Source organism: Carassius auratus, chromosome 12 (genome assembly GCF_003368295.1).
Source record: "Carassius auratus strain Wakin chromosome 12, ASM336829v1, whole genome shotgun sequence".
In the NCBI taxonomy this organism is placed as follows: domain Eukaryota; kingdom Metazoa; phylum Chordata; class Actinopteri; order Cypriniformes; family Cyprinidae; genus Carassius; species Carassius auratus.
The window spans coordinates 19,719,437-19,740,732 of NC_039254.1; the positions used below are offsets into that span (position 1 = coordinate 19,719,437).

Sequence of the window (21,296 nt, forward strand, 5' to 3'; positions counted from 1 at the left end):
CGTAGGTCTTTTTAGCCGCTCTGATCTCTTTGTTCAGTGTGTTCCTGGCCTGATTGTACAAGACCCTGTCCCCATTTATGTAGGCATCCTCTTTGGCCTGACAAAGATGTCTGAGTTTTACTGTAAACCATGGCTTATCACTGTTGAATGTTAAATAAGTCCTGGTAGGAATGCATACATCCTCACAGAAACTAATATTAAATATTTTATTTTTTAAATGCAACATAGATAAGGTCATATAGTAACAGCTCCATGCAATATTGTAATTCTAAAATTCACGTCGTACTTGTAAACACTTTGTATGCATTAGTTGATTGTTTCCGACAGCGCCGAGTAGTCTATGCAAGCGCTAGTACAGTATGACAAAAATTTGCTGTCTTTATGTGCGCATGCCCAGTAGAGCCAAACGTATCCCTTCTAGCCTTTAACCGCGCGCATTTTTCATACCCCGAGCTTTGCGTGTGTCTGTGCACTGTGCCAAGGCATCAGTCATTTTAATCTTTGACCACAGACATAATGTCAGCAAAAGCAGCATTAATAAGTAAATAAAATGAAAATAAAGTATATAAAAATAATTTGACCTTACAGCTCCAAACTCTGTTCTAGAGGGCCACTGTCCTTTAGAGTTTAGCTCCCAGGGTCGGAATGGGGGTAAAACCAGTACTCATTACCAGGGCCCCAAAGGAAGAGAGGGCCCTTGAAAAGTATGTTTACACACAGAAGAATTTTTTTCACGAGCTTCCAGTCTAGAAAGTACATACGCATGCAGACACACATATTATTAAGGAAATAAAACTAATAATAATAAATAGTAATAATAAAATATTAATTCCGCCAATCTGATGGTTTTTTTGTGCACTTGCTTCATGTTGCATATATTTTTTGTTTGTTTGTTTGCTCAAGGTTAGTTTGGCAAGTAACAGAGCAAAATAAACATTTAATAAATGTAAAAGAAAAAAAAAAAAGAATAAGAACTAAATAAATTGGCAACGAGAATGGGAATCTGCTCATTTGATTGTAAAATAAATAAAATCCTGATCAGTGCATCCTTAACTGGAATAGTTAGGCCTACCCGAAAGACCTGAAAAAGCATGGTTTATTAAAGTTTTATCTTTGAACAATTGTACCTATTTGTGCAAAATTGTTATTATTTATTACAATACAATGTTACAGTCAACAATGAAAACAATATGTCTTATTGATTGATTGATTGTGGCAAGTCCTGTGAAAATTTGCCAGGGTAAGTAAAACAAAAATAAACCACTGGCCGAACCGGACCAGTAGAATTTTTTTTTTTTGTGTTAAGCCCTGTTAATACTATCAAAATCAGTGTCTTAGAACTTGCACACAGATCTGTAGAACACGTAGGTTACATAATGATATGTTCAAGTTAAAAACTTAAAATATGTACTTGAAAAGAAAGCAGGATGACTTTGAATAGTAGGAATAATAGGAAGAGTTGAGCAGGTCTTGCACATTTATTTCCTCGTCTGAGAGTGAAAAAAAAAAAAAAAAAAATATATATATATATATATATATATATATATATATATATATATATATATATATATATATATATTTTTTTTTTTTTTTTTTTTTTTATTTATTTTTTTTTTTCACTCTCAGACCAGGAAATAAATGTGCAAGACCTGAAATAAATAAAAGGAGAATGCATGTGTGTGAAAGCGAAAAAAAAAAAAAAAGAAATCAAGAATATATTTATGAAAAAGGAGAATGTAAGTGTGTGAGAGAGAGAGTAGAAATGTATGTACGTGTAAGGAGAGTGTATGTGTGTGAGAGTAGAAATGTATTTATGTGAATGGAGAATGTAAGTGTGTGAAAGCAAGAATATATGTATGTGTAAGGAGAGTGTATATATATATATATATATATATATATATATATATATATATATATATATATATATATATATATATATATATATATATATATATAAAGAAACATTTTTCAGGATAAATAACCAGGCCAGTATTGCAATAATTATGGTCAATTAATCTAGAGAAACCGTGATCATAATTAAAATGTGATTAATCATGCAGCCCTACTTACATGCACATACACATTTATTTACTCACTTTAAACTCAAAGCTGTTTTCTGCTGTTGTCTTATGTAAAGCAACTTTAATTTCATGTTATGTTGCTGTATGACATATATATGACTTATCTTTGAATTGGTCAGTTTTGATTTTTTTATTTTGTATTTTTTTGTCCAAACTGTAGGTTGTGTTTGAGATTACATACAGTATTAATAAAGAAAGTACACTGGGCCAAAATTTGACGTTAAAGGCTGAGGTCACAAGGTATGACATACATTTTAACAGAATAGTTTAACTGATAAATGCTGCTGATAAACAAAAACTATATCTCTCACAGTGGGAATGACAAACATGCAAAAAGCAGTGAGTTTTTTAAAGAGAAGACAATTGGTGTTAAATATGCCATCTATATTGCCTTGATAAGGTTAGTTCTCTGTGTAATGTTTCTGTTTAAACAATCGGAATCAATGCTGTTTTTTTTTCTTTATCCTGTACTGTAATATTGTTATTGTCTTTCTTCTGCTTCTTCTTTTTCTTCTTATTCAAATGAAAGGCATGAAAATTCCACCATCCACATTAATTTTACTGCAGGGAAAAAGGACCTCATGAAACCAGTCCAGCAGATAATAAAGGTATCATTTCCAATTCTGTAACTTAACATACCCTAAATATCATTTGAATATAATAATGAAAATTAATAATTATTAGATATTACATATAATTTGGCAGTAAAACAAAGTTGTACATTTTATTGGTGCAAAGGTGAATAGGTGAATATTTTGTACATAATTTGCAACTGTTTTTTATCACTTAATTAGAAGCAACATCATTGAATTCAGTGATGTCATCTCTGTTCATTCTAAATAGTTTCTGTGCATTCATTTGCAATCAAGTCAACGAAATCGCGGTAAATAAAGTGACCCCAACTAAGCAAACCAGAGGCAACAGTGACAAGAAACCAAAACTCCATTGGTGACAGAATGAAGAAAAAAACCTTGGGAGAAGCCAGGCTCAGTTGGGGGGTCAGTTCTCCTCTGACCAGACAAAACCAGTAGTTCAATTCCAGGCTGCAGCAAAGTCAGATTGTACAGAAGAATCATCTGTTTCCTGTGGTCTTGTCCTGGTGGTCATCTGAGACAAGGTCTTTACAGGGGATCTGTATCTGGGGCTCTAGTTGTCCTGGTCTCCGCTGTCTTTCAGGGCAGTAGAGGTCCTTTCTAGGTGCTGATCCACCATCTAGTCTGGATTCGTACTGGATCAGGGTGACTGCAGTGACCCTCTGATCTGGATACAGGCTGGATCTGGTGGCTACGGTGACCTTGGAATGAGAGAGAAACAGACTAATATTAGCGTAGATGCCATTCTTCTAATGATGTAGCAAGTACATTGGGTGTTATGGGAAGTGTTCCCGGTTCTGGTTTACCTAATTTATGCAGCATAAAAATCCTTTAATGGATTTGGATATTAGAAGCATATTAGTATGTTATGTGTAAGCCAGGTTAAAGAGATGGGTCTTTAATCTAGATTTAAACTGCAAGAGTATGTCTGCCTCCCAAACAATGTTAGGTAGGTTATTCCAGAGTTCAGACGTCAACTAGGAAAAGTATCTGCCACCCGTGGTTGATTTTGATATTCTAGGTATTATAAGTATTGAGAATGCAGCGGATGTGGAGGATTATAATGTAATAATGTAACGTCATATATATATATATATATATAGTCAAGTGATCAAGTGCAACAAAGCAATAGTGGGTATTTGGATAAGGGATCTGAAAAGGTTCCTCTGGTGGGAAAGCTCCTAAAAAGACAAAGGTGAATACAATCAGTGACGATAAGTCCAGGCAAATGATTATGGGAAAATAAGTCCAAGACAGTGACAGAGGTAAGAAATGGAGGGCCCTCTAGTGGCTATCAAGGGCACGCAAGGTAGTGATCTTGAAAATAATTATGTTCTAACGTTAATAAATTCTAATTTCTTGGACAAACCCATTAACTTTGACTTTTTTTTTTTTTTTTTAACTGTTAATTTATTTGTCATTGATTTTATTTTATAGGCTTTGTTAATATTTTGAATTTACTTTTTATTTCAGGGTTTATTTTAATTTAAAAGTTGTTTCTATAATTTTTTTAACATATTTGTTTATTTATTGTTTAAAATGTGTATATATAGGTTTTCTTACATATTTGCTATTTTGATACTTTTTTAAACTGAATTAAATGCTGCCTTGACAATTAGCTGAAATAAAATAGGCTACAAAGTTTATATTTTATTTCTGTTAATGTTTATTTCAAGTAATGACTTTATGGTTTTATTTCTAGTTTTAGTTTTCAATAATGATAATAGCCTTGAGTATTTTATTTTTTAAGATTTGCAACAGAAGAAATCACCCTTTGCAAAATGTATATACTTTAAATAATCCTTCCTTATTTTTCTTTTTTTTTTCAGATCGAAAATGATCTTAGAGAATTAACTTTCAAGGTTTTTATCAAAGTACCAGTTAAAGTTGGTCATGCTGACATTTGGAATAATTCAAGTCTGCAAGTGTGTGAATTTATTTCTTATATTACAAGCCATTAACATGGCTATACAAAAGCATCCCATTCTTCACCCATTATTGTAAATTTTAGCATCCTTTCATTTCTAATTAATCTATTTATTTTTTTAATTGAAAAGATTTCTGGCTGTACGATGGAGAAAATTCAGAAGCCTGTTACCACCAATTTTACGGACATTATTAAAAGTTCGCGCATGGTGGTAAGGACACTTTTTTGAGTTTTGTTTTGTTTTTCCACATTTTAATTCCTCTTTTACTTAATAATTTAAAGTGTTCCAAATGATCAAAATGACAAATCAGAATAATTTTACTTGCTGTTGCATTTTCATAGCTTCTGTTTTAAATCAGGTCAATTGTTTGACATTTTGATCATATATTTTAATATTAAACTTAGGGCAAAATCACTGTTTCATGCTTTTCATTTTCTGAAAGATCTGGTATGCCTGATATGTCACTTGCATAATAATTTGAATCAACACACTAATGCAACTCTCTGGATCTGTTTGTCAGGACTGCTCTGTTGCTGAGTGTGCTGAATTCAGCTGTGATGTCACTCTCATAAGGAATGAAAGGATTCTCTATAATATAGCTGCCAATGTCAGCTCTGGATGGATCGAGCAGGTCGCTGAATTTAAACCAAATTCATTTAACAAAACTATGATGACCATTAACTTGTGTAAATGTCATATTAACATGTTTGAACTTGATGATGTGTCATGATTACTAGATCATTTTGTCGAGGTAACGACATCCTTTAACCGTGGCCATGAGCTGTGAAGTCATGGCCTCGAGACGGTAAGTTAAGGGAATGAGAGCCTTTAAACTTGCATGACAAAAAGCAACCTGGGATTATTAAACTGTTAACTGGGTCTATTATTATTATTATTGTCAAGTTAGGGCTATATTTTTATATTTATTGTTTATAAATGTTTATTTACCCTTTCAGTTCTTGTATCTACCTAATTAACATTCTGCATAATTTTGTTAGTATTATTACTATGTTACCACATATTTTGCAAATAATGAATATGCCTGCCAATTAAGTTTTTACTTAATGATTTTATTTACATTATATGATGTGTTTTCATTTACAAATTAAACTATGCAAAGTATTTATTCCTCAATGAATCACCATATATTTCTAGTCTATTCATTAGCCGAAATTAAAATTAATTATGCTAAATTCATCCTTTTAACTGCACTTCCAGTAAACATCCCAGTCACACAGGTGCATCTCAATAAGTTATAAAGTCATGGAAAAGTTCATTTATATCATTAATTCAACTCAAACTGGGAAACTTGTGTATTAAATAAATTCAATGGACACAGACTGAAGTAGTTTAAGTCTTTCTTAAGTCTGGTTCTTTTAATTGTGATGGTTTTGGCTCACATTTAACAAAAACCCACCAATTCACTAGCTCTACAAATTAGAATACTTCCTAAGACCAATTAAAAAACAACAACAACAAAAAAAATGTTTAGTGAATTGGAATCTGGAAAGTATTTTAATATACTGTACATGCGCTTTGGCGGCTCCTAACCACTTGAGAGACCTCTCGAGGTGTCTAAAATTATTGGGAGTGTATGAGTGATTCTTAGCTTTAGGAAATTTGACAACTTGCTTTTATACTTAAGTTTAAAAGTAGGAGTACGTTTAATGAATTCTCAGCACTTAAGACTAAAATAACATTTATAGTGAAGTGACGTGACATTCAGCCAAGTATGGTGACCCATACTTAGAATTCATGCTCTGCATTTAACCCATCCAAAGTGCACACAGAAAACAGTGGACACACACACAGCAGTGAACACACACCTGGAGCAGTGGGCAGCCATCTATGCTGCAGCACCCAGGGATCAGTTGGGGGTTCAGTGCCTTGCTCAAAGGTGCCTAAGTCATGGTATTGCCAGCCCGAGACTCAAACCCACAACCCTAGGGTGAGGAGTCAACCTCTAACCACTAGGCCATGACTTCGACTTTATTATGACTTTTATTGATAATAAAGTTCATTTGAATGTTAGCTACATCTCACACAATACAGTCTAGTAGCCAAGGCCTGTGGTTAAAATAATTTAATAATGTAATAATTATATTAATAAATCCATCTCTAATATTCCCAGTTTGCTATGGTCATGCAGGTTTGTGTATGCATTAAACTCTTGGCCATGAGAGAAATGTCTTTCCCTTAACAAAAATATTTGTGGCCACGACATAAGGATGCCGTTATCATGACAAAATGATCTTGTGGGAAATGTCCACAATTGTGTCATGGCCACAAGATAATTTTGTCATGAGAATGACATCCTTATGTCATGGCCACACATCATATAATATCATATTTTTTCTTGTGGGGTTACCCTAACCACAAAACTAAGTGAACTAAACATGTCCTCTCCTGGTTACCATACGAAACAGGTCATATATTAATATTTTTGTTTCATCATTCTCATCATCTGTCTCTCTTAGACTGGACTCAGAGCTGCTGTTTTCCAGCTGGTCAGTTCTGCATCTGTGGATTACGACAAGAGCAAATATGTTTTCTTTTCCTCTGATTCTCAACAAACTGCAACTTCTGTCCAGGTAATTTAGTGGACGTTCATGTCAAGTCTAATGAATGCATGAAGAGCTCTCAAAGCCATTTTCTGTTTGACTGAACAGACCTGTAAAAGGGGAAAATATTTATTTGATCTCGCTATCATTTGGCAACACAATTTCAGCTCCCCCACAGTTTTTCTATAGGACTGAGGTCTTGAGACTGGCTAGGCCACTCCATGACCTTAATGTGCTTCTTCTTGAACCACTTCTTTATTGCCTTGGCGGTATGTTTCTGGTAATTGTCAAGTCACCTTAAATTATATATTGCTTTAAAAAAAAGATTGCCTCAAATCAACTGAAAAACATTAATTATGAAAGCAGTGTGTCAATAATGTAAAATGACAGTTAAAGGCAGTTCATCATTGAATTTAATGACGTCTTCATCTCAGTTTAGTTTAATTATTATCTGTGCAATCATTTGCAATCAAGTCAATGATTTTGCTGTAAATGAAGTATCCCCAACTAACCAAGACAGAGGCGACAGCAGCAAGGAACCAAAACTCCATCGGTGACAGAATGGAGAAAAAACCTTAGGAGAAACCAGGCTCAGTCGGGTGGCCAGGTATCCTCTGGTTAGTTGAAGCCAGCAGTTCAATTACAGGCTGCACCAATGTAAGACTGTGCAGAAGAATCATCTGTTTCCTGTGGTCTTGTCCCGGTGGTCATCCGAGACAAGGTCTTTACAGGGGATCTGTATCTGGGGCTCCAGTTGTCCTGGTCTCTGCTGTCTTTCATGCCTGTAGAAGTCCTTTCTAGGTGCTAATCCACCATCTGGTCTGAATATGTACTGGATCTGGGTGACTGCAGTGACCATCTCATCTGGATACAGACTGGATCTGCTGTCTATGGTGAACTCTGAATAAGAGGGAAACAGACTTATATTAGCATAGATTCCATTCTTCTAATGAGGTAGCAAGTACATTGGGTGTTAAGGGAAGTATTCCCAGTTCCAGTTAACCTAATTAACAAAGCATAAAAATAATTTAAGGGATTTGGATATTAGAAGCATATTAATGTGTTATGTGTAATCCAGGTTAAAGAGGTGGGTCTTTTAAACTAGATTTAAACTGACAGTGTGTCTACCTCACGAACAATGTTAGGTAGGTTATTCCAGAGTTTAGACGTCAACTAGGAAAAGTATCTGCCACCCGTGGTTGATTTTGATATTCTAGGTATTATAAGTATTGAGAATGTGCCAAATAGGAAAAGGATCTGCCACCCACAGTTGATTTTGATATTCTAGTTATTATCAAATTTCCTGAGTTTTTAGAATGTAGCAGACATTGAGGATTATAATGTAAAAGGAGCTCATTCAAATACTGAGGTGCTAAACCATTCAGGGCTTTATAAGTAAAGGCAGTTTTTCACAAGTTCATCAAACAACCGCAGTAAGAATATTTCAGGGCAACTGGGTGACGGTGAGGCAGCGTAGTCGTGGGTCAAAACACCGCTCTTCTGTTCCGATCAAAACATTAAACAGGTTCTCCCCACTCAGTGATGCACCCACTGAGAAACCTGATGAAAGTGCTCTAGTTATTGGTGATTCTATTGTACGGAACGTGAATATAGAGACACCAGCCACCATAGTCAAATGTTTACCGGGAGCCAGAGCGCCTGACATCTTGGCAAATTTAAAAGTGCTGGCTAATGCTAAACGTAAATACAGTAAGATTGTTATTCATGCTGGCGCTAATGATGTTCGACTTCGCCAGTCGGAGATCACTAAAAATAACTTTAAAGAGGTGTGTGAACTTGCAAGCACGATGTCAGACACTGTAATATGCTCTGGTCCCCTCCCTGCTTACTGTGGTGATGAGATGCATAGCAGATTGTCATCACTCAATGGCTGGATGTCTAAGTGGTGTCCACAGAATAACATAGGTTTCATAGACAATTGGACGAGCTTTTGGGGCAGACCTGACCTGTTTAAAAGAAATGGTCTTCATCCCTCCTGGGCTGGCGCCACTCTTCTGTCTAGAAATATGGCATATAGTCTTAGTGTTTATACTTGACTAACTGGGGCCCAGGTCAGGAAGCAGACAGACTGGCTAAACCGACCGTCTGCTAGCTGCCTCCCGTCACAGAGGTCAGTTAATTCTCAGCACATAGACACTCTTTTACCTAGATATCACACTATAGAGACTGTGTCTGTTCCACAAACTAGAAAATACAAAAAACGTCCAAACCAAGTTAAGGTTAACAATTTAATTGAGGTTCAACAAATAAAAAACAAATGCAATATGGATAAACAAATGATAAAGATTGACTTATTGAATATCAGATCCATTTCTACGAAAACACTTTTTGTAAATAATATGATAACTGATCATAATATAGATGTGCTCTGTTTGACAGAAACTTGGCTAAAACCTGATTATTACATTATTTTAAATGAGTCCACCCCCCCCCCCCCCAAGATTATTGTTATAAACATGAGCCGTGTCTAAAAGGCAAAGGGGGAGGAGTTGCTTCAATTTATAACAACGTTTTCAGGATTTCTCAGAGAAACCAATGTTAATGATAAATCCCCTGTTATGTTTGTACTGGCTACTGTATACAGGCCACCAGGGCATCATACAGACTTTATTAAAGAGTTTGGTGATTTTACATCCGAGTCAGTTCTGGCTGCAGATAAAGTTTTAATAGTTGGTGATTTTAATATCCATGTCAATAATAAAAAATATGCAATGGGATCAGCATTTATAGACATTCTGAACTCTATTGGGGTTAGACAACATGTTTCGGGACCTACTCATTGTCGAAATCATACCCTAGATTTAATACTGTCACATGGAATTGATGTTGATAGTGTTGAAATTATTCAGCCAAGTGATGATATCTCAGATCATTATTTAGTTCTGTGTAAACTTCATATAGCCAAAATTGTAAATTCTACTTCTTGTTACAAGTATCGAAGAACCATCACTTCTACCACAAAAGACTGCTTTTTAAGTTATCTTCCTGATGTATCCAAATTCCTTAGCATATCCAAAACCTCAGAACAACTTGATGATGTAACAGAAACTATGGACTCTCTCTTTTCTAGCACTTTAAATACAGTTGCTCCTTTACACTTAAGGAAGGTTAAGGAAAACAGTTTGACACCATGGTATAATGAGCATACTCGCACCCTAAAGAGAGCAGCCCAAAAAATGGAGCGCAGCTGGAGGAAAACAAAACTAGAGGTATTTCGTATTGCTTGGCGGGAGAGTAGCATATCCTATAGAAAAGCATTAAAAACTGCTAGATCTGATTACTTTTCTTCTCTTTTAGAAGAAAACAAACATAACCTCAGGTATTTATTCAATACAGTGGCTAAATTAACGAAAAATAAAGCCTCAACAAGTGTTGACATTTCCCAACACCACAACAGTAATGACTTTATGAACTATTTTACTTCTAAAATCGATACTATTAGAGATAAAATTGCAACCATTCAGCCGTCAGCTACAGTATCATATCAGACAGTGCACTATAGACCCCCTGAGGAACAGTTCCACTCATTCTCTACTATAGGAGAGGAAGAATTGTATAAACTTGTTAAATCATCTAAACCAACAACATGTATGTTAGACCCTATACCATCTAAGCTCCTAAAAGAGGTGCTTCCAGAAGTCATAGGTCCTCTTCTGACTATTATTAATTCCTCATTGTCATTAGGATATGTCCCCAAAACCTTCAAACTGGCTGATATTAAGCCTTTCATAAAAAAAAAACACAACTTGACCCCAGAGAACTTGTTAATTATAGACCAATCTTGAATCTCCCTTTTCTGTCCAAGATACTAGAAAAGGTGGTATCCTCACAATTATATTCCTTCTTAGAGAAAAATGGTATATGTGAGGATTTCCAGTCAGGATTTAGACCGTATCATAGTACTGAGACTGCTCTCCTTAGAGTTACAAATGATCTGCTCTTATCATCTGATCGTGGGTGTATCTCTCTATTAGTTTTATTGGATCTTAGTGCTGCGTTTGACACAATTGACCACAACATTCTTTTGCATAGACTTGAACACTTTGTTGGCATCAGTGGAAGTGCATTAGCATGGTTTAAATCATATTTATGTGACCACCATCAGTTCGTAGCAGTGAATGAAGATGTATCATATCGATCACAAGTGCAGTATGGAGTACCTCAAGGCTCAGTAATAGGGCCGCTACTCTTCACGCTTTATATGTTACCCTTGGGACATATCATCAGGAAACATGGTGTTAGCTTTCACTGTTATGCTGATGATACTCACTGAAACACACCAATTTGAAAAACTAATGGAATGCATAGTCAATATAAAAAATTGGATGACGAGTAATTTCTTACTGCTAAATTCAGAAAAAACAGAGGTGTTAATCATAGGGCCTAAAAACTCTGCTTGTAATAACCTAGCACACTGTCTAAGACTTGATGGTTGCTCTGTCAATTCTTCGTCATCAGTTAGGAACCTAGGTGTGCTACTTGATCACAATCTTTCCTTAGAAAGCCATGTTTCTAGCATTTGTAAAACTGCATTTCTCCATCTCAAAATTATATCTAAATTACGGCCTATGCTCTCAATGTCAAATGCAGAAATGTTAATCCATGCATTTATGACCTCAAGGTTAGATTATTGTAATTCTGTATTGGGTGGTTGTTCTGCACGCTTGGTAAACAAACTACAGCTAGTCCAAAATGCAGCAGCAAGAGTTCTTACTAGAACCAGGAAGTATGACCATATTAGCCCGGTCCTGTCCACACTGCACTGGCTCCCTATCAAACATCGTATAGATTTTACAATATTGCTTATTACTTATAAAGCCCTGAATGGTTTAGCACCTCAGTATTTGAATGAGCTCCTTTTACATTATACTCCTCTACGTCCGCTACGTTCTCAAAACTCAGGCAATTTGATAATACCTAGAATATCAAAATGAACTGCGGGTGGCAGATCCTTTTCCTATTTGGCGCCTAAACTCTGGAATAACCTACCTAACATTGTTCGGGAGGCAGACACACTCTTGCAGTTTAAATCTAGATTAAAGATCCATCTCTTTAACCTGGCATACACATAACATACTAATATGCTTTTAATATCCAAAGGATTTTTAGGCTGCATTAATTAGGTAAATCGGAACCGTAAACACTTCACATAACACCATACTTTCTACATCATTAGAAGAATGGCATCTACGCTAATATTTGTCTGTTTCTCTCTTGTTCCGAGGTCACCGTGGCCACCAGATCCAGTCTGTATCCAGATCAGAGGGTCACTGCAGTCACCCGGATCCAGTGCGTATCCAGACCAGATGGTGTATCAGCACCTAGAAAGGACCTCTACTGCCCTGAAAGACAGTGGAGACCAGGACAACTAGAGGCCTAGATACAGATCCCCTGTAAAGACCTTGTCTCAGAGGACCACCAGGACAAGACCACAGGAAACAGATGATTCTTCTGCACAATCTGACTCTGGCTTGCTTAGTTGGGGTCACTTCATCTACAGCGATATCATTGACTTGATTGCAAATAAATGCATAGACACTATTTAAACTGAACGGAGATGATATCACTGATTTCAATGGATGAACAACCTTTAACTATCATTTTGAATTATTGAGACACTGTTTTCCAAATGAATGTTGTTCAGTGCTTTGACGCAATGTATTTTGTTTAAAGCACTATATAAATAAAGGTGATTGATTGATTGATTGATTAATAAGCAACATTTTAAAATCTGTATAATGTTTGATAGGGAGCAGTGCAGTGTTGACAGGACCGAGCTAATATGGTCATTCTTTCTGGTTCTAGTAAGAACTCTAGCTGCTGCATTTTGGACTCACTGGAGTTTGTTTACTAAGCATGCAGAACAACCACCCAATAAAGCATCTCAATAATCTAACTTTGAGGTCATAAACGCATGGATTAACAATTCTGCATTTGAAATTGAGAGCATAGGCTGTAATTGAGATATATTTTTGAGATGGAAAAATGAAATTTTACAAATGCTAGAAACATGGCTTTCTAAGGAAAGATTGCTATCAAATAGCACATGAAGTTTCCTAACCGATAACGAAGAATTTACAGAGCAGCCATCAAGTCTTAGACAGTGTTTTAGGTTATTACGTATTTTTAGGTTCTATATAATTAACACCTATATATATAATTATTCATCATCCAGTTTTTTATATCAACTATGCATTCCATTAGTTTTTCAAATTGGTGTGTTTCACCAGGCTGCGATGAAACATAGAGCTGAGTATCATCAGCATAACAGTGAGCGCTAACACCATGTTTCCTGATGATATCTCCCAAGGGTAATATGTGAAGCGTGAAGAGTAATGGTGTAATGGTGAGACAGAGACGTTCGGATCCATGTGCAGAACTTTAATGATGAGAATGGTCAGGCAATGATCAGTAACGGCGTCAGGTATGTAGGGATAACCAGAATCTATGACAGAAACAAGCAGATGTCAGGGGCAAGCAGCAGATAATCAGAGTTGGTATAAACAATCCAAAGGTCAGGTACAGAAGGAACAAACACAAGGAAAATGCTCGGAAATGTCAGACTGACTAAACAAGACTTCGCAGACAGTGCGAGTGAGTGTGCTGCTTTTATGTGTGTGTAAATGAGGTGCAGGTGTGTCATGGAAATTAACTGATGAATGATGTGCAGGTGTGGCGGGGTGATTGTGATGCAGTGACTCATGGGGAATGTAGTTTGGGTGTGGTGCAACAGATGAGAGGTGCTAGAGTCCGAGTGACATCTGGTAGTTGATGTGGAATGGTCCTGATTGGAGTGCCCTCTACTGAAGTTCATTGTCACTCCATCTAATGATCGTGACATAGCCCCCCCACCCAAAGGAGTGGCTTCCAGATGCTCAAAACAATCTAGGAGGGCGGTGGAGTGGAGGCGAAACAGGGGGAGGGATGGAGGGCCAGGTCCATGAGGAAGTGCAGTGGTCGAGGACCGGGGCAGAGCAGGCAGAACTGGGCCTAACATGGAGATCAGGAGCCTCTCCTGGACCTGACATGGGAAACAAGGGCCCTTCCTGGGCCTGACAGGGGAAACAGGGACCCGCCGTGGGCTTAACTCAGGAACAGGGACTCACCATGGGCCTAACTCAGTAACAGGGGCCCACTGTGGGCCTAACTCGGGAACAGGGGTCCACCAAGGCAGAGCAGGTGGAGCTGGAGCCCACCAGGGTGGAGCAGACGACCACCACAGCTGAGAAGAGGAGACAAAAGCCCTCCAGGGCAGAGCAGACGACCAACACACCTGAGAAGAGGGGAAAGAAGCCCACCAGGGCGGAGCAGAGGACCACCACAGCCGAGATGATGGGACAGAAGCCCACCAGGGAGCGGACCAGATGACCACCATAGTTGAGCAGACATGACAGAGGCCCACCAGGGTGGAGCAGAGGACCACCACAGTGGAGTTGATGGCACAGGAAAGCAAGTCTGGTCAGGTGGGATGAAACAGGGAACATAAACAGGTTAATAGCGGCCTCCGTGGCCATGATGAGATGGTAACTGGCCTCCATGGCCGTGACAGGGCAGGCGGTGAGTTCATGGAGGACCTCCGTAGCCATGACCGGAAAGAATGAGAGCTCATAAACGGCCTCCATGGCCGTGAAAGAATAAGATGAGAGCTCTGGAAGTGCGGCTGAGATGTGACGAGGCTCTGGTAGATCCGTGGTGATTTGACTGGATTCATGAAGATCGACTGTGACTTGACCTGGTTCTTGAAGATTGACTGTGACTTGACTTGGTTCCTGAAGATCGACTGTGACTTGACTTGGTTCCTGAAGATTGACTGTGACTTGACTTTGCTCATGAAGATTGTTGGGGACTTGACTGTGCTCTTGAGGATTGACTGTGACTTGACTTGGTTCCTGAGGATCGACTGTGACTTAACTTGGTTCCTGAAGAATGACTGTGATTTGACTTAGTCCTTGAAGATCACCAGTGACTTGAATCTGTCCTTGACGATCACCAGTGACTTGACTCTGTCCTTGACGATCACCAGTGACTTGACTTGACTCTGAATGGTCAACGGTGAATAGCCTTGTCTCTGGAAAGTCCATGGTGACTAGTCCTGACTCTGGAAGGTCAACAGTGACTAGCCCTGATTCTGGAAGGTCAATGGTGACTAACCCTGACTCCGGAAGGTCAACGGTTACTAACCCTGACACCGGAGGGTCCACGAGCACCTGACTAGACTCTGGAGGGTCAACCGGAACCTGACTCAACTCTGAAAATTCAACTGTCACCTGACTCGATTGTGGAAGGTCAACAGGAACTAACCCTGACTCTGGAAGGTCAACGGTGAATAACCCTGACTCTGGAAGGTCGACGGTGACTAACCCTGACTCTGGAAGGTCGACGGTTACTAACCCTGACTCTGGAGGGTCCATGAGCACCTGACTCAACTCTGGAAAGTCAATGGGCACCTGACTCGACTCTGGAAGGTCAACAGGAATCTGACTTGATTCTGGGGAATCAACTGGAATGTGACTCGTCTCTGGATGGTCAACAGGAGCCTGTCTCGACTCTGGACAGTCAACTGGAATTTGACTCGACTCTGGAAGGTCAACAGGAACTAGCCTTAACTCTGGAAGGTCAACGGTAAGTAACCCTGACTCTGGATTGTCAGCGAAGACTTGACCTGACTCTGGATGGTCAACGGTGACCTGATCAACGGTGACCTGACTAGACTCTGGGAAATCAACAGGGACCTGACTTGACTCATGAAGTTTAACTGTTGTTTCACTTGACTCTTGGGTGTTAATGGTGACCTGACTTGACTATGGAAAGTCGACGGAGACCTGACTTGACTCATGAAGTTTTACTATTGTTTTACTTGACTCTTGGGTGTTAGTGGTGACCTGACCTTGTTCTGGATGGTCAGTGGAGACTTAACCTGACTCTGGATCATCAATGGTGACCTGACTAGACTCCAGAAAATCAACAGGAACCTGATCAAAGGTGACCAGACTAGAATCAAGAAGATTAACTGTTGTTTCACTTGACTCTTGGGTGTTTGTGGGGACCTGACTTGACTCTGGAAATTCAACTGAGGCTGCCATCTTGTGCAGCGGCGCTGGACTGGTGACCATCTTGTGCAGTGGCGCTGGGCTGGCGGCCATATTATGCAGTGGCTCTGGGCTGGTGGCCATCTTGTGCAGTGGTGTTGGGCTGCCGGCCATCTTGTGCAGCGGCGCTGGGCTGGCAGCCATCTTGTGCAGTGGTTTTGGGGCTTTAAAGTCCTCTGTCTCTCCCACAGTGAAAGGAGAACCACATAACAGGAGTGCAAAGTCCATTATGTCCCTTAAGCTGCAATTAAACTCCCCTCTATTCTGACTAGAATCAAGAAGATTAACTGTTGTTTAACTTGACTCTTAGGTGTTAGTGGGGACCTGACTTGACTCTGGAAAGTCGACGGGGAGGGACCTGACTTGACTCTGGAAAGCCGACGGGGACCTGACTTGACTCTGGAAATTCAACTGAGGCTGCCATCTTGTGCAGCGGCGCTGGACTGGGGGCCATCCTGTGCAGCGGCACTGGGCTGGCAACTATCTTGTGCAGTGGCGCTGGGCTGGCGGCCATCTTGTGCAGTGGCAATGGGCTGGCTCCTTGCTTTAGATTTAACAGCAGGTCAACTGCTATATTAAAAATATATACAAATAAATAAATAACAGTCAAGAAGGGTTATTGAACAGGGGTAAAACAGAGTGTGGGATGGATGGCAAGGTCCATGCAAAGGAAGTAAACATTTTAAACAAGTAAACAAGACTGTGGAACCATGGGGGATTTTGACAGCAGTGCAAACAGAGTCATGGTGTTTCAGGCAGGGAAGGGAGCCATGGAAGTTCAGGCAGGGCAGGGAGCCATGGTGGAGCAGGTTGGGCAGGGAGCCATTGTGGAGCATATACATGGACAGACCAGTTGTCTGTGGCAGAAGAGTTATTGAATGGCCTCCATTGCTGTGACAAGGCAGACAGTGGGTTTGTGAATGGCCTCCGTGGCCGTGACAGGACTGTAATTAAGTTTGTGGATCGCCTCCCTGGCTGTGATGGGACAGACAGAGAGTTTGTGAATGGCCTCCATGGCTGTGACAGGACAGGAAGAGAGTTCTGCAGTGACAACCATCTTGCCTGGGGACTCAGGCGTGGTAGCCATCTCGGTCGGGGACTCCAGAGTGGCGCTCATCTTGGCCGGGGACTCGGGCGTGGCAGCCATCTTGGGATGAGCCTCTAGGCAGGCAGCCATCTTGTCAAAAGAAACTTGTGTAGCAGCCATGTTGCAAAGGAGCCTTTGAATGGCTTGAGCAGGCTCAGACTTGGCATACATGAAGCTTGCAGGTTCTGGAGTAGCAGGCGTTTTGTTAGCAGACCGTGGAGTAGCAGGCATAATGTTAGCAAACTCTGGCTAGACTAAGAAAACAAGACAATAGCATGAAACAAGACATTGACGATGGCAGGGAAAATGCTTGGTAGAGTCCGCATGAGTAAAACAATGCTTTACAATATCTGTTTGCCATGGCCATGCTTACATGGCTGTGAAACAGGAAATAACAATAAAGCAAGATAAAGTGAAGTGACATACAGCCAAGTATGGTGACCCATACTCAGAATTCGTGCTCTGCATTTAACCCATTCAAAGTGCACAAACACACAGCAGTAAAAACACACAAACCGTGAACACACACCCGGAGCAGTGGGTAGCCATTAATGCTGCAGTGCCTGGGGAGCGGTGCCTTGTTCAATTGCACTTAAGTCGTAGTATCGTCAGCCCAAGTCTCAAACCCACATCCTTATGGTTAGGAGTCAAACTCTCTAACCACTAGGTCAAGACTTCCACACAGGGAAGAGGGTGCAGAGGGATTGTAAACATTAAGTGCAGAGGTGAGAGTTCCATCTGCTGGCTAGGCGTTACACCTAATCTATACCTCACAGAATCAGTTTTGCTGTGCAGGTGCAGTTAATCATCTGCGTCAGTCACAAAATGTATATAGTCCTATATATCTATACAGAAAATATGCTAACCATGAGGATGACTGCCAACAGCTGTTCTTAAATTCTTTTGACATTGCATACCAAACGACTTAAATGCTGACTGGAAACATTGACTCAGCCCAAAAAACATTCATAACCTTCCCGACAGTATGTTTACCAGCTGCACAGAATGAACCGGTTCATGCGTAGAACTGTCTTACCATTACTTGTGGACTGATAGTTGGGCTTTCTCCCTCATCAGTTCAAGTTTTAAAAAGTGCATTGCTGCTGTTTGTCTAACATTTTCTAACAAACAACTAAAAAATTACACTCCAACTGAATAGGTGAACATGCACAAATTTACATGATTGACATGCCTGAAACAGCCTTGATAACAATTGGCTAACACTGCTGTCAGTCAAATTCATCAAGAATTATGCAAAAACACATTTTATTTATTTTAGTTATTTGAGATGTTATTTTTAGTTTTCTAATTGTGTAAAATAGATTAAACTAATTATTTAACAAATATTATATTTGTTTAATAAACTGGGAGGATGTGAGATGTAAGAACACAAACTCCTCAATCAAACACAATAAAATCAATCAATCAATCAATCACCTTTATTTATATAGTGCTTTAAGCAAAATGCATTGCGTCAAAGCACTGAACAACATTTATTTGGAAAACAGTGTGTCAATAATGCAAAATGATAGTTAAAGGCAGTTCATCATTGAATTCAGTTATGTCATCTCTGTTCAGTTTAAATAGTGTCTGTGCATTTTTAAAACTAGTCAAAACAACAGGCACAGTTGTCCAAGTTATACAATTAATTAGCTTAATGAATGGACCAAACTTTAAGTGGTGATAATCCTCTCTATTGAGAAGCAATCGGAAAAAATATTGCTTAGTCAAAAATGGCAGGGCTCATTTCCTACGGTTGCAAAATTTTTTGTTATAGTTCATTTAACAACCAAAGTTCGCTAATAATGCTTTTGGGAAACACACCTAAGATTTTTTTTAGTATGTGAACCATTGGTATCTACACTGGTTTCGTTAAACAAAATAACAATTATGGTGACCCATACTCAGAATTCGTGTTCTGCTTTTAACCCATCCAAAGTGCACACACACAGCAGTGAACACACACACACCCAGAGCAGTGGGCGGCTATTTATGCTGCGGAACCCAGGGCGCAGTTGGGGGTTCAGTGCCTTGCTCAAGGTCACCTCAGTTGTGGTACTGAAGGTGGAGAGAGCACTGTACATGCACTCCCCCCACCTACAATTCCTGCCGGCCCGAGACTCGAACTCACAACCCTTTGATTGCGAGTCTGACTCTCTAACCATTAGGCCAGGACTTCCCTCAAATGATTATAAATTATTATTTTAAAAAATTGACTCAAAAGAATCATATGTTCATAAATCGGATCATGAACTTGCGTTACCACGCCAAAGATTATTTATTCTTGAACATTTTGAATGAATAAAGACTACAAGTTCATATGTAAAGCACATTAAGCTATCATTTGACTTTATAAACTTTTATTTCATGCATGATTCATATGGACCTGTTAACTGAATGCAAAGTGTGAAGTCTCAGAGAATTTTTAAGTTGTGATGATGAGCATATATGTATGCTGACTTGGAGCTGCTAAATAAACATGCAGTTGTTTTTTGTTTCAATGGAGAATCAGTTGCTCTATTGGTTAAAATCCCCAGATTATTTCCTTAAGTATTAAATTAAGAAATTATATTAAAATTAAAAGTAATCACTTTGGTAATCTAAAATACTTTTCGGATGTATCTAATCTTATTAACCGCTTTTTAAAAATTTAATTATAATGAAATACAATTACTCATTTTATATTTTAAGTACTTAACACTGTTATATGTTTTTCGCTACTCCCCAGCCCTGTCAATGTTTTGTTGTAGTAATATAATTCACCAAGATTATTAATGAATTAAGGTGCCCAAATTATAATCATGTATCTATTGTTTGACATGGGAGATCTGTGTAGGAAGTGTGATTAATGAGAGACATTTGACTGCACTAAAAAGTCACGTTTTCATGTATGTAGATTAATACTCAAGTGGAGGTGTACGAGGAGGCTGACCTAACTAAAGAGATCATTGGAGGAGTAATAGGAGGACTGCTGCTACTGGCTATCATCACTGCAGCCCTCTATAAGGTATGTCACCATCATAACATCAGTTTTAATCATTGGCACTTCATTTTCACATATCTACACTATCTATATTGTTAAATGCTTTATTCCTGCTTATATCTCCCTTAACAAGGCTGGATTCTTCAAAAGCCAGTACAAGCAGATGCTGGAGGAGGCAAAGAGGGATGCAGGAGGACAACCAAACATGCCAAAATAATATGCAATATTCTGTTAACAGATACTAGAGTGTTGTGTGTGCTTGAAAATGATATATGTAGGTCTAATTTAGAACACTTTATAAGAATTATCATTTTGAAATGATGCCACATCACTACTAATTGTTTTCTTATCAGTAAGCTTAACAATGAGTTACCACAACAAATGTGATTATAGCATTTCAAATATTACTTAACTTTCTTGTTTTAATGGAAACTGATTAAAAAAACTATAGCAAAAATATGTAATGTCAGAGGACTTTTTTCTCACATGCACAGTGTTTTTGATTTTTTTTTTTTTTACATTTCTTCACATTACTGTAATATGGAAGCCCTATTCCAGAGTTTAGGCGCCAAATAGGAAAAGGATCTGCCGCCCGCAGTTGATTTTGATATTCTAGGTATTATCAAATTGCCTGAGTTTTGAGAACGTAGCGGACGTAGAGGAGTATAATGTAAAAGGAGCTCATTCAAATACTGAGGTGCTAAACCATTCAGGGCATTATAAGTAATAAGCAATATTTTAAAATCTATACGATGTTTGATAGGGAGCCAGTGCAGTGTGGACAGGACCGGGCTAATATGGTCATACTTCCTGGTTCTAGTAAGAACTCTTGCTGCTGCATTTTGGATTAGCTGTAGTTTGTTTACCAAGCGTGCAGAACAACCACCCAATAAAGCATTACAATAGTCTAACCTTGAAGTCATAAATGCATGGATTAACGTTTCTGCATTTGA

The 21,296-nt window shown here is 38.8% G+C and overlaps 1 protein-coding gene across 1 annotated transcript in view; it reads left to right on the forward strand.

The window, feature by feature from the left end:
• The window catches only part of LOC113112089 (integrin alpha-X-like), a 95,106-nt gene extending 74,304 nt beyond the window's left edge, over window positions 1–20,802 (forward strand). Inside the window, exons 22-30 of the mRNA XM_026277482.1 lie at window positions 2,242–2,321; window positions 2,395–2,481; window positions 2,611–2,689; window positions 4,504–4,599; window positions 4,732–4,812; window positions 5,123–5,233; window positions 7,080–7,193; window positions 20,257–20,367; window positions 20,477–20,802. Of these exons, the coding sequence (XP_026133267.1) occupies window positions 2,242–2,321; window positions 2,395–2,481; window positions 2,611–2,689; window positions 4,504–4,599; window positions 4,732–4,812; window positions 5,123–5,233; window positions 7,080–7,193; window positions 20,257–20,367; window positions 20,477–20,560 (843 nt within the window). The 3' untranslated portion in view covers window positions 20,561–20,802. The remainder of the gene's footprint in view (window positions 1–2,241; window positions 2,322–2,394; window positions 2,482–2,610; window positions 2,690–4,503; window positions 4,600–4,731; window positions 4,813–5,122; window positions 5,234–7,079; window positions 7,194–20,256; window positions 20,368–20,476) is intronic.
• Window positions 20,803–21,296: the final 494 nt, after the last annotated feature.